At 41.1% G+C, this 13,071-nt stretch overlaps 1 protein-coding gene across 1 annotated transcript in view; it reads left to right on the top strand.

Annotated features, from left to right (window-relative positions):
• Positions 1-13,071, top strand: part of CMYA5 (cardiomyopathy associated 5) — a 51,059-nt gene that overhangs the window by 22,062 nt on the left and 15,926 nt on the right. The window contains exons 4-8 of the mRNA XM_082337084.1: positions 1,768-1,863; positions 2,537-2,770; positions 5,311-5,333; positions 7,286-7,407; positions 12,476-12,625. Coding sequence (XP_082193210.1) covers positions 1,768-1,863; positions 2,537-2,770; positions 5,311-5,333; positions 7,286-7,407; positions 12,476-12,625 — 625 coding nt within the window. The remainder of the gene's footprint in view (positions 1-1,767; positions 1,864-2,536; positions 2,771-5,310; positions 5,334-7,285; positions 7,408-12,475; positions 12,626-13,071) is intronic.

Below are 13,071 nucleotides of genomic sequence, written 5' to 3'. Positions count from 1 at the left end.
CATGTTCGTCTGTGCCAATAGTGTTTTAGCTGTAGTGCAGGTAAGAGTTTAGCAAGTCCTACTTTTTCCCGCTATCCCTAAGCTGTACCAGTCTAGAAGACAGATTAAAATGCCCTCCATTTCAGTAGCCTAGTCCTTTGCTATCAATACTAGTGAAAATGCTTTCGTTTCTGTGGAAGCTATTCTTCATTAAATTGCAGTTCTGCTTGTGAAAACAGTACGCATTTGATGTCTCACTTTTCCCATATCAAATTTTTTCTTTGCAAGTATAAAGATGTTCCATTCTTGGTTACCAGCTATTTAATCTCACCCCAGTATCTGAAAGGTGAGGTCTCTTTCCTGGCGCATGTTTGGTTGATGGTAATACAGATTGTGTAATTTCATTAAAATTCCAGAAGGGCTTGTATCGATGGTATTTATGTTATCTTTATGTTAACTCATATGCAAGAAAGAGAAATTACAAGTCGGAGGAGTCAATGTGGCAGTTTCAAATATCAGTATTTACAAACTATCTCCATGGTGTGCAGATGTATGACAGCAGAGTTACTTTTTATATATGGCCATTCATGCTTGACTTAGAAGTGATAATTAGCCACCAGTAATTCAGTAATAAAGTCACAGACCCCAACCATCCCTCTAATGTACCTGCATTGCAGTGAGTCAAGTTAAGCTACAAATAAACATCCCATGATATCACTCCCTGGCTGTGGAGCACGGACATGAAGCCAATATTAAATCTGGCCACAACACAGGCTTGGCTTCACATGATTTCTAGCACTCAGGGCTCAGGTTACTCTGAGATGGCATTTGTATGTTTCTTGTTACTTCTGTATAATTAGTGAAAAAACATTAAGATAGCAAAATGCTTGTCACCTGAATTTTAACTGTAGGAACATATTTTCACAGTAAATGAAATGAGCTATGGATGGCATCTGTCAGATTTTATAGCTTATCTTGACAAACAGAAGTCTGACTCTGAATCTTGGTGATTGGCCCTAAATATTTGTAAAGTGAGCCTTCAATTGTATAGTCCAATGTGACATTTATAATTAATGGAAAGTCATATGCTAGTTTTCAACAGATCTAGCTGTAGAAGTTTGCCATAATAGGAAGTTGTTACCAAAGGAAGATAACCTTCCTTTTAGATTTATGCCGGCTAATTAAAACTAAGTATTTTTATAAATTGTACATTGCACCTGAGCAGATGGCCAGCTTGCTTTCACGAAAGGTCAAGAAGGACTAAGAAAAAGTTCTGAGTCATCTCTGATGCCTGTTGTCCCTTGGAATGCTTTTATTTCCACATCTAATTCAACCAGTGATTTTGATGAATTCTGATTTATAGGAAATATCTTTTAAATTCTAATAAAAAAAAATCATGATACTGCATAATCTATTAGCCTCATAATTACCTGTGTTATCTTCATTTTTATGGGCTTGTTACTGTGATCTCTTGAGGATCCTCATGAGGCTCTCAGTACCCTCAGTCTCTAGCAAAGCTGCACTGGAATTCGTAGCGTTCAACGACTTCTATAGACACTCAGCACCTTGTTGAACTGAGATCACTTTTTTTGGTTTGGAAACAGTTTTGTGACTGTTCCAGTTGCTATTTCTGTGGATGTCTTTGTAGCTAGGGAGATACTTGAACTTAATATAGCAATTGTTCCAATGGTGGCTCATGCCAAAACAAAAATATTCACCTAAAATAAGTTGTGTGTTAAAACTTTATAAAATAACATGCTTATGTTACTGAAACATTTTAAATTTCAGGATCACTTAGATGAATTGCTAATAGCACTGGAAGATAAGTCAATGAAGATTGAAGAGTTTGTGAGTGATATTGAATCACTATTTAATTCTGTTGAGGTAAGTCCAGTGTTTTATTGCATTAGTTTTCTTTCCCTCTACAAAATTACTTCTAATATACGCTTGCCTTGTTTTGTAGCGTCATTGCTTCCACTAAAACGGGCTGTTTCTCCAGTCCTCAAACTGACCTCTCCCACTGCAGAGTGTTAACTTTCAGGGAATAAAAAGATTGGGTTTTTTGCACATTATTGCAAAGTGGAATATGTGACTGTAAAGCACTGGAGGAAAAAGTTCCCTTAATTTTGTTTATGCTCATAGAAAGCTCACACTGTTTGTGTCTTTATTTAGAATCGTATGTGAAGCATCTAAATGAGTTGCCCAGTGTCTTAACTTCTTAATGCCCAAGTTCTTAAGTCTTGAGGACTGTATTAATTTCAGTTGAAAGTATGGATTTTTAGCTATTTTGTAGTCAGACTTCCCATCTCAATGCTTAAATATGGAAGTTTAATTTTAAACACTAAGAGTAAAAAGAAAATCTGCCATTATTTTTAATGTATTTCTCTAGTGTTATTTCTCCCAGATGAGCTTGCTTACAGAAATAAAGTTCTCTTACTGTCAGGATGCCAGGAGCCTGGGGGATGGCTCATATATGTGTAATTGACAGTTTCTGTGTATTCAATAAATGTTGTAATTTTATTCTGCAGATCAATTTACATCTGTTTTTACTTTGCAGGAAAACTGTAAGAAAAATGCAGAGTTATTGGAAAAGCAGAATGAAAAGATGCTTAAGAAAGTGGTAGCACAATATGATGAGAAATCAGAGAACTTTGAGGAAGTGAAGAAGATGAAAATGGAGTACCTGTATGAGCAGATGGTTAACTTCCAGCAAACTGTTGATTCAGCAAAAGAAACTTTGGAGATAACAGTAAAAGAAATGGAAGAACTCGATGGATTTGTTTTCCTAAGTGTAAGTAAAAAATGGTTTGCATACTGTACCTTTTATGATACTAGTTAGGAAAGCACTTATATAGTACTTAGGCCAAGAATGAGTTATTTACCTTCTTTTTTTTTTTTTTTTTTTAAGATAGCTAAATCCTGCAAGCTCAGCTATTCCACTCTGAAACTGCTAAATCATTTGCTTTTGTCATGTGAATGCTCAGAGAGAATTGCAAAGATGATGCATAGGATGAAAACATGCCTTACGCCATTAAAATGGTTTGGTTCTGTTTTGTTTTGTGAAGAGAAGGCTAAGAGACACTTAGATAATTTATCTAGAATTAATTATCCACTGAGGAGTTAGAAATGTTATAGTAAAAGGTACTTTACTATATGAGAAATAAAGGTGAAACAAGAAAGTGTAATTGAAAATTATCTAATCTGGAAGCAGAGTTGTTGTTGAGTTGTGGTGGGCTTTGTTGTTTGTTTTTTTTTTTTAAATGAGCAGATACAGACAGTAGTTATGCACTAAAATTACTGAGGCTGTGATATATGTTTATTGCTGAGAAACAGTGAACAGCTGCGTGGTGCTTAGTTGCTGGCCAGGGTTGAACCACGGCAATGGGCTAGGTTTAGGAATGTGCATGTGAGGTGCATGTCTGTAATCGTCCTTTCTGGATGTAAAAAATGTCCTTTGTGAATCTGCATGACTTGAGTTACCTAGCTCGTACAGTCGGCAGTCGTAAGCTGATGTCAGATGGTCTTGCAGGTTAATCATTAACAGCCTGGGTCCTCCAAGATTGTTCTTGTGCTGCAAGACTTGTCCATAAGTGAGCTGTGACACTTTCTCCTTTATAGAAGTGTATCAGCAGTCTTGAAGGGGATGGGATTTCTGGGACAATAATCTTGTACCATTATGGAATTAGCATGTAGTCTGGAAGTTGCAGAGAAACTATCCTGGGATGCAAGAAATGAAAAGTTGAAATTACTGTGTAGAGACTGATCATTCATGCAAAATAAAACAGCTTTCCAAATACAAGCCCCCAGCCCATATACCAGCAGTTATGGAAATGGTGGAGCAATATTTGGCTTTCTTCCCTGCTGCAAGCTACGCAATGCCTTAGTAGAAACATAGAATCACAGAACCATAGAATCATTTAGGTTGGAAAAGACCTTTAAGATCATCGAGTCCAACCATTAACCTAGCACTGCCAAGTCCACCACTAAACCATGTCCCTAAGCACCACATCTACATCTTTTAAATACCCCCAAGGATGGAGACTCAACCACTTCCCTGGGCAGCCTGTTCCAGTGCTTGACTACCCTTTCAGTGAAGAAATTTTTCCTAATATCCAACCTAAACCTTCCCTGGTGCAACTTGAGGCCATTTCCTCTCATCCTATTGCTTGTTACTTGGGAAAAGAGACCGACCCCCACCTTGCTACAACCTCCTTTCAGGTAGTTGTAGAGAGCAATAAGGTCTCCCTTCAGTCTCCTCTTCTCCAAACTAAACAACACCAGCTCTCTCAGCTGCTCCTCCTAAGACTTGTGCTCCAGACCCTTCACCAGCATCATCACCCTTCTCTGGACACGTTCCACCACCTCAATGTCCTTCTTGGAGTGAGGGGCCCAAAACTGAACACAGTATTCAAGGTGCGGCCTCACCAGTGCCGAGTACAAGGGGACAATCACTTCCCTGGCCCTGCTGGCCACGCTATTTCTGACGCAAGCCAGGATGCTATTGGCCTTCTTGGCTATCTGAGCACACTGCTGGCTCGTGTTCAGGCGGCTGTCAACCAACACCCCCAGATCCTTTTCCGCCAGGCAGCTCTCCAGCCACTCCTCCCCACGCCTGTAGCATTGCATGGGGTTGTTGTGACCCAAGTGCAGTATACTGTAACCAAGTGAATGCCATGGGAGATTGGCTATTTTGGGATGGATGAGAAATATATCTTATTTTCCTGAACTTTGTGAGGTGCTGGATCAGTGCTTTCACAAAAAGATAACTTTGTAATCTGAAATGCTTTTGCGGGGTGGGAAAATTATTAGATTCCCTGCCCCTTTCTGTTAGTGATAGAGGACAGCAACTTTTCTGTTCATGAGTCAGGAAATGTTAGCTGAAGATTCATGGAGCATGGGAGAAACTCTCACTCCATAAGTACAAATCTCATGCATGTTCTAGTAACCAGAAATTACGAAGGAGATTTCAGCCAGAATTTGGATTTAAGTGTTCTTAATGTGCAAGTGATTTCTTTCTGTAAAAGCCTTGGTTTAAGAAACTATTTGACTGTGCTCTGGTCTTTAAACATGGATATTGAATCCTGACCCCTCAGGAGTTTGAAACCAGATTTAGACTCTAATAGCCTGCTGAGACAGAGCCTTGAAGTGGAATATTCTTAGGGAAACAAATTCTCTGCTGGTGTAAATGGGCAGCATCCCAGACAACATCAAATCAATAAAGCTATGTGTATTTTATGTGTGTGGAGAGTAGCAAGGCTGTTAGATGAGTGGCTCTTCAACATTTTCAGGGTTTTGAAAACTGTTAATACATTTCTTTTTTTCTTCCTTTAGTCATCTAAAGAATTGAATAAAAGGTATATGAAGTATGGGTTAAGTGCACCGTAGTGAGTACTAGGCCTAGCATGCTGGATGCTTCATTTAGTATTTGCAAGCTTTGAAAACACACTGCTAATATTCATAGCTACTTTTATAAACCTTGCAAATAATGAAATTAAGATGTTTTATACTTGTTGCTGTAACTGACTGGTTTTGAAGTGTTTTGCATGTGTTCTGTAATATATCAGTTAAACAAGTAGCATTTTAAAATTTCAGCTTAATTTTAAATCTCTACATAGACATTTTTAAACAGATGTTCCTTGTAGTTATTATTATACATGCATATACTAAAAAACCATTTTGACCATGCTTCCATCTCTTAGACATCACTGGTACGTTCTTTTTTCACTAGTCTGGTTCTGTATTATCTGGTCTCTGAAAGGTTATAATGCAGAGTGTCACTCACATGACTGGGGTTGTTGGGCTATATTTCTGAACACAATTTCAGAAAAAAATGAGATTAAGTAGCTTTCAAAAGCTTACCAGGAGACTATGGGCTGATGTTTTCTCATGCCTCTTCATCAACACCGCCTGATTCAGGATGCGTCAGAGGGCTGTTGCCTCATCACAGCTGCATCCTGCCCCGCCTGCACATACCAGTAAATACATGCAATTGCAAACAGTTCTCTGCCATGTGTGATTTCCTCAAGGGAAGAAGAGTCATTTTGGTGAGACCCATCCTTTATGAGAGAAATGTTCAACTACAAGCCTATATTCCCCTAATAAATTTTCCAAGGTGAACTACAAATATTCAGACAGACTGGCTGCAGGCTTCTCCTATGCAATCTCCCAAACCTGCTTTCCCCACACCACCACCACTGGCTTTGCCCAAAGGGCCTGGGTGTTGCGTGGTGCATATCAAACATACCCTTGTCAGTGCTACCTCAGTCGTCACAGCGATATGCATGCTGACACATATTGATGGACTGAGGTATAACAATGACACGAGGGTTCCAGTCCGCCATCAAATTACAACCCCAGGAGAGTGGTCTGAAAAGAATGTGCCAAACACCCCTTTGTGGTTCCCATTAATCTGCAGAATTAGGACTATATATTTGGACTCCCCCGTTCTAAGTCAAAATGTGTCAGTCTGGCCACATATCTGCATGTAGTTTATTGCATAAGAACAGAGCAGGTATAATGTGATGAAACAATTTTCCAAGGCTTTCTGTTTACTTGATCTTTATTTGTTAACTTACACACTAAATTTAAAGTTTATTCTTTTTTGTGCATGGGTTTGGTTATTACTTTTATAATACCCGACTTGCTAAAAAAGGTTAAGAACAAGTCTATATAGCAATGTATATTTTTCTAAAGAAAGTATATTTCATATTTGTTGTGCTTTCTTAAGATTATGCATAATTAACTACTTTTGTGACTGAAAAAAAGAAAGGGAGAAAGGTAAAATTCAGTTGCCTTGAAAAAAAAAGTCTTTCATTTCCTTGAAGCTGCTTCTCCCTCAGAGTTAAAAATATGTTGGTTTTTTTCCTATAATGAACTCAGCAAATATGGGCTAATTAAGTGGAATCCATCTTCCTTCTCATGTTTTTTTTTGCTTGCCACAAGCAGCTGCTTTACATCTCTGGAGTCAGCTGCTGTAGTTTAGCTCTAAGGTTTGCAACCTTTAAAGGCACTGCGTTAGTAAGTCCAAACTCCTGTGCTCTTGGGAGTCTTGCTATGAACTTCAAATCCTCACTTTCTCATGGGTCAAGTGTATACAGACTGTGTGCACTCTCTCTGCACTCTTGATCTGAAATCACAGTATGCTCTAAATGTTCAGTATTAGGGAAAGAGCTTCTCCTTGCATGTCGTCGTCAAGTTCGTGGGAAATATTTAGAGAAGCATACATTGCATGGTCTTTTCTTCTGGCCTTTGGAAACCGTGTGATGCCACAAGGGATTTTTACAGCTATCTGTTTTCTTCCAAATAGGTTACTTTCTGCAATGGATACTACTCTCTCTTTAGAAAAGGTGCCCAGTGCTTTTTCACTGTTCGAGCACTATGCGGACAGTCCAGGACAAAGCAACCAGCACTCCTTAAAACATGTGGCTGGTAAGCATCTCCGAATATCATCTTTACAAAAGCTAATGTTTTGGCAATGCTTTGGAAATTTTATGAAGCTAAAAACAGAATCTATTTGAGAAGTATAAATTTGCAAACCATGTAATTAGCAATCAGAGTTGAATGTAAAATGAAGTCTAATTGTGCACAAGTGTTTGGCTTATAGTAGGACACTAAGATGAGCAACAGTGGGAAAAGTGCTAAAGTGAGAGATTCTTGCATCATTTAAGATATCTGTACCTCAGACTAGCAGAAGGTCTCTATCTGTAAATCTCCCAGGGCTAAAGAAATTGCTGTTCCCTTGCAGGTAGGGACAGAAGAGGCAATCAAAGGGTCTCCTGAGCTCTCTTCCTCCAGGGGAGGCAGCCCTAGCATTGCTGGCGTGAGGAGGAGGAGAGCAGGGGGCTGGCTGATGGCCGAGGTCCCTGGGCTTGTGCCAAGTGAATGGAGGCAACTGAAACCCCCACGGGATGTGAAGGGAAAGTGGTTAACTGTAGCTGGAAACAGCCTCTGCTTCAGAGGGCAGCGTTGAAAGTTGCACATAATAAAGGGGTTTATTCATCTCTATCTGATATTTCATATCCTGTAAATAGCCTGCCTGTGTGGGCTTTCTGCTCTGCCTGTACATATCCATATAGAAATTATCCAGATCTAAACAACCGTCAATGAAGAGTTTGTCAGCACCAATTTGTGGATTCATTTTCCTCATAACGGGGCCTCACTCCAGTGCTGCTGTCTCAAGAGAAGGTTTGTTTTGGGAACTTGCATCTCACTGCCATGCTTTGTGAACTCCCATTTACCATCCCGTGCACCACCACTGTCGTAGTCACTCTCTGGCTTTTCAAGTGATGCATCTTTCTCATGTGTTTGGTCCCTGAGTATGGGAACTAGAGCATCAATTTCCCTAAGGAGCTTTGTTTCCTGGCTGGATTTTCAGGTGCCACATGGGACAGTGGAGAAGTGCTGTCCTACAGAGACTCTCCGGTGTCTAATAAGACCCAAGTGCACTCAGCAGTGTCACTGTGGGGAGATAGTGTCTCTTCTCCACACCAATACTTTTATTAGACCCAGAGGAACTGAATATCTCTGAGACCTTAACTTCCTTGTCAGATTGTCAGACCCCTTGTCTGGGGTCCTCAGTACAAGAAGGACACGGACCTGTGGAGAGGGTCCAGAGAAGGGCCACAAAAATGATGAGAGGGATGGAGCACCTCTACTATGAGGAAAGGCTGAAAGAGCTGGGGTTGTTCAGCCTGGAGAAGAGAAGGCTGCGGGATGACCTTATTGCAGCCTTTCAGTACTTAAAGCGGGCTTAGAAGAAAGATGGGGACAGACTTTGTAGCAGGGCCAGTAGTGATAAGACAAGGGGTAATGGTTTTAAACTAAAAGAGGGTAGATTCAGACTAGATATAAGGAAGAAATTTTTTACAATGAGGGTAGTGAAACACTGGAATGGGTTGCCCAGAGAAGTTGTGGATGCCCCATCCTTGGAAACATTCAAGGCCAGGCTGGACGGGCCTCTGAGCAACCTGATCTAGTTGTAGATGTCCCTGCCAATTGCAGGGGGGATGGACTAGATGACCTTTAAAGGTCCCCTCCATCCCAAAGCATTCTATGAAATTACATCACACAAATATTTGAGAGCTTGTCACTCTACATGTCTGATCTGCTATGATTTGTATGACTTTGCCTGTGGCATTCAAAGCTTCTCAGGTGACGTTGGACAGGCACTTGTGCATGCAGCGTTATCTCAGCCTCATTTCTTTAGGAAGTCAGATAAAAAGATCTTTTTTGTAACCCACTCTCAGCCAGAGTTAACTTAGTGGTGTAAATGTGCTATGTGTCTTGGTTTAGTTCCTAAACTCCCTCTTGCAGTCCCATGGGTGCAACCATTCTTTCCTCCTGGGCTGCTACCTACTGGCAAGGTCATCCAGGAGGACAGAGCCATTTTGTCATGCTGTATTTCCTTTTCCCACAAGTCACTCCAACATGTTTTTCCTCAAACTGCTGAGATCTGCTTTTCGGTTTGATTTGCATTAAGTACTGTATTCGCTGAACACCAAATGACTCCAGACCAGTTTGCTTTGACAAGCTGGAAATGAATGACTATCCACGAGCAAGCAACCTTCAAAGCTCCTTATTCTTTATACTTTCTTTTCTCTCTCTTTCTAAAACACCCAGTTTTCTTTCTTCATTTCCACTACCAAGTATTTCAGTTGTTATTGTCATTGTTACTTTGCTGAGCAGTAGACAAAATATATGTTTTGTTTTCAAGATTACACCCTTCCTGAATTAAAATAGAGATAAATGCCTCCATGAAACTTTATTTGGAATTGAACACCCTGAGTACATCATTTATCACATACTGGAGGCAAATGTCAGACACTCTCAGAATTTTTTTTTGACTGCAGCCATTCAATGAAATAGATGTGAATTTGCCGTGTTTCTTCAATCCACATATTTTTCCTTCAGAAAGTATAGTCTTTTATGGAACAATTTCACAGAACTTTATTTTCACCACTTCAGAAACATCTTTCCTTCAAAACGCCCTCCATTTCCAAATTTTCCATATCCACTAATGAAAAGGCCTTTTCCATCAAATTCTTCCTCCTTTCACATAAGCCACCCCATTAACAAATGCATAAGCATGAAAAACCCTTCCAGCATGACATTGAGCATACTGCAACCCAGGCTGTGCCACAAGAAGAGTGGGTAAAATTTAAAAATTGAAGAATTATTTCCAAAGCCTGCCATGAGTCCTGCCCTTTTATACCCGAAGGCGAGGACCTTTGCTGATTGTAACGATCTTCTATTAAAGTCACAGAGGAATGTAACTGCTTTCCTTCTTCAAGTCTAAAAAGCCAAGGAAATGTTATTTCTCATTACAGTGGAAAGGGGTAAATATCCATGAAATATTTGGGATTATTATTTTTTCTCCTGGGGGCCATGGAGACGAGGTAGCATCTTCCTTATACCATAGCACTTCAATGAAAACTGAACTGATAAGAAAATGTCACACTTTTCCGTTGAAAAATATGATTTAGTCAAACTTGTGGTACAAATATCTCATTTCTTTGACTAAAATTCGTTTTACAACAGGCCAGCACTTTGATAACACATAGATGTTCTGTTTCTGAAGAGAACAGTTAAACTTCTTGCTTTGAAATTTCTTCCTTTCAAAAGTTTGTTTCATATTATGTGACAGGAAATTAGAAATCAAATATTTCTCAATGTTAACAAACTGAACTTTGATCTATAACTTTTTTTTTTCCAGAAGTTTCATTCATTAAGCTAGCTTCTGTTCCGATTTGGCATAATAATAAATCTTGCAGTTGTGGGGTTTCTGTGATCATAAATAGCAGTTTCTAGGCAACTTCACAGGAAAAAAAGAGCTGGTTTCCCCACTGGGTCCACTGAAAGGAAGTCTTTTCCTAAAGATGATCAATTTTTAAATTGACCAACTCTAGATGCAGTCAAAAGACAAAATGCAGATTGTTTTTAGCAATGAGAAGGATAATTTTTTTTCAATGGAAGCAGATGTAATCCTACTGTACTGCTAGCTCTCTGTATAAATCATAAGGAAACAGCCAGCATCTGCATTTGCCTTTTTCATGCCACAGGGGATCATCATCATTACTGTGAAGATAACTGAAAAAAAGCAAAAGCTTTCTGCTGAGATTCTAAGAGAATTCATGCAATATGGAAATTTACTGGATGAAGAAATAGAACCATGTATTTTCGTTCCCTGCAATCATTTTAACAATGAACATCTTTTGGGGCTTTTTGCTTCTTTCTTTCCCCTCCCTCTCTTTTAAGCTGTAATCGTAGAGGGGAACAATATCTCATCAGGGATGGATCTGTGCCAATCAGGAGACAAAGTTTATATGAAATTTGGGGAACCTCGGAGCACTCTTTGTGAAGGATGCTCTTGGTTGTCCCATGAGGTTCAGGTGCTTTGGCAGAGCTCGGGTTCACCTGCACACCCAGGATCCTCTGTCCACTCGGTCTGTGGGGAAAATGACCATGCCAGGCAGGAGCACCTGGTAATGCACCTTCAGTAGGAATTCACCTCTGGGCAGGGGTGGACCCAAGGCTGCAGGGAGCTTCCTGCTCCCCAGGCTGTTAGTGCGGGAGCTCTGAGCCTTCCTTTACCTAAAGCACATCCGTGCTTCTGTAAATCTCAGTGGATTTGACACACTGCATGAATCCCTTCCTGGTGTGGCAGGTCCTTTCCCCTGCCCACCTCTCTGGAATCAGCTACACATGTATGTCTCTGGAGGAAACTTTCTTCTTCTGCAAGCTCCCTCTCCCTATCAGTGAACTATCCCGTGCTGTTTGCTACAAAGAAATGCTTTCCGTCTCCACTTTCATGAGCATCCTCTTCATAGGGTGTCCTCTCCTCTGGTGCTTGTGCTGCAGTGCAAGGTCAAGTAATGGAGAAGGCGGTCACCCAAAGGAGCCTGGGTTAGGCTTCAGGGTCTTCTGGCCTTTCTGAGGAGGTGGCCTGAAGTTATCAGGAATCTCTTGGGGTTTCATCAGCACGTGTGCCTCAAAGTGGAGCACAGAGCTGGAGAGCTCTCCCTGTGACTGAAGGGAGCAGGTCTCCTGGGGAAAGGAGAAGGATCGCTGGAGTTGTGTGACAGCTCTGCATGTCCAGGATTGCCACAGCCCTAGGAGCACGAGCAGCCGTGCCATGACTCATCTGTGTGATGGTCCTGCCCCATAGGGACAGACCCCAAGAGCTGGGCAGGGCATGGGCACACGCATTGCGCTGGGTTCAGGTGGTCCCAGTACTAGAACTGGATCTTCTTTTGCCCAGACCGTGAGGGAAATGGACAGATTCCAATGGCAAGCAATTAACTTTTCTAGTTCCTAGTTTAAGATGACCTATTGCTCTAAAACTGCACCACTATTATCCATATCTCATGTGCTTGCTGTACTTGTTCTGTGCAAATAAGCAACCGGAGTGAAAATAAGCAACCAGGTTGCCTCACGAACCTGTAGGTAATTTGGCTGAAAATACAGGAGTGTGAATAACAACGGGAAACTTTCCTCTCAGTCCCACAGACACCAACTGTTGTACCTCAGGAACCAAATTCGGCCACCAGCACCTCCATTGCCGTTTACTGGGCTGTGAACGATGGGGATGCCATTGACTGCTTCCAGGTCTACTGTATGGAGGAGCCACAAGCCAGCAAAGATGCAGGTGGTGCGTAAGGTCTTGCCTTCATGACGGCAGGAGTCCTTTCTGCTTCGGTCTGGGGTCACCAGAAGGGAGGCCAAAGTGCAGGGGAGGGCCCAGGACGCAGAAAGAAGAGGGGCTATGAAGACATCGTGTGTAGGACTAAGGATGGGTAATGGTGGAGGAGAGTGTGAGGTATATGGCATTCCTTCTCCTCCCCTTTGTCCCTCAAAATGCAAGATAAATATCATTGTCTGTAAATTGCAGAGCAGTTGCTTGCAGAGAAGCAGGAACATCCCTGTTGAGGTGCACTTTAATTAAGTGGCCTGACCTTCAGAGAGAATGTGCCCATGCTGCCCTGTGGGTACTCATGGGGACTGCAGATAGAGCTTCCAAAGGGAAAGGCTTCATTAAGTTTTTAGGGCCCTGCATGTATTTTGGAAATGTGTCCTAATAGAAAAAAATGACAGGAA

This window comes from Platalea leucorodia (genome assembly GCF_965183815.1).
Source record: "Platalea leucorodia genome assembly, chromosome: Z".
In the NCBI taxonomy this organism is placed as follows: Eukaryota; Metazoa; Chordata; class Aves; order Pelecaniformes; family Threskiornithidae; genus Platalea; species Platalea leucorodia.
This window is presented reverse-complemented; position numbering and strand designations above follow the sequence as displayed.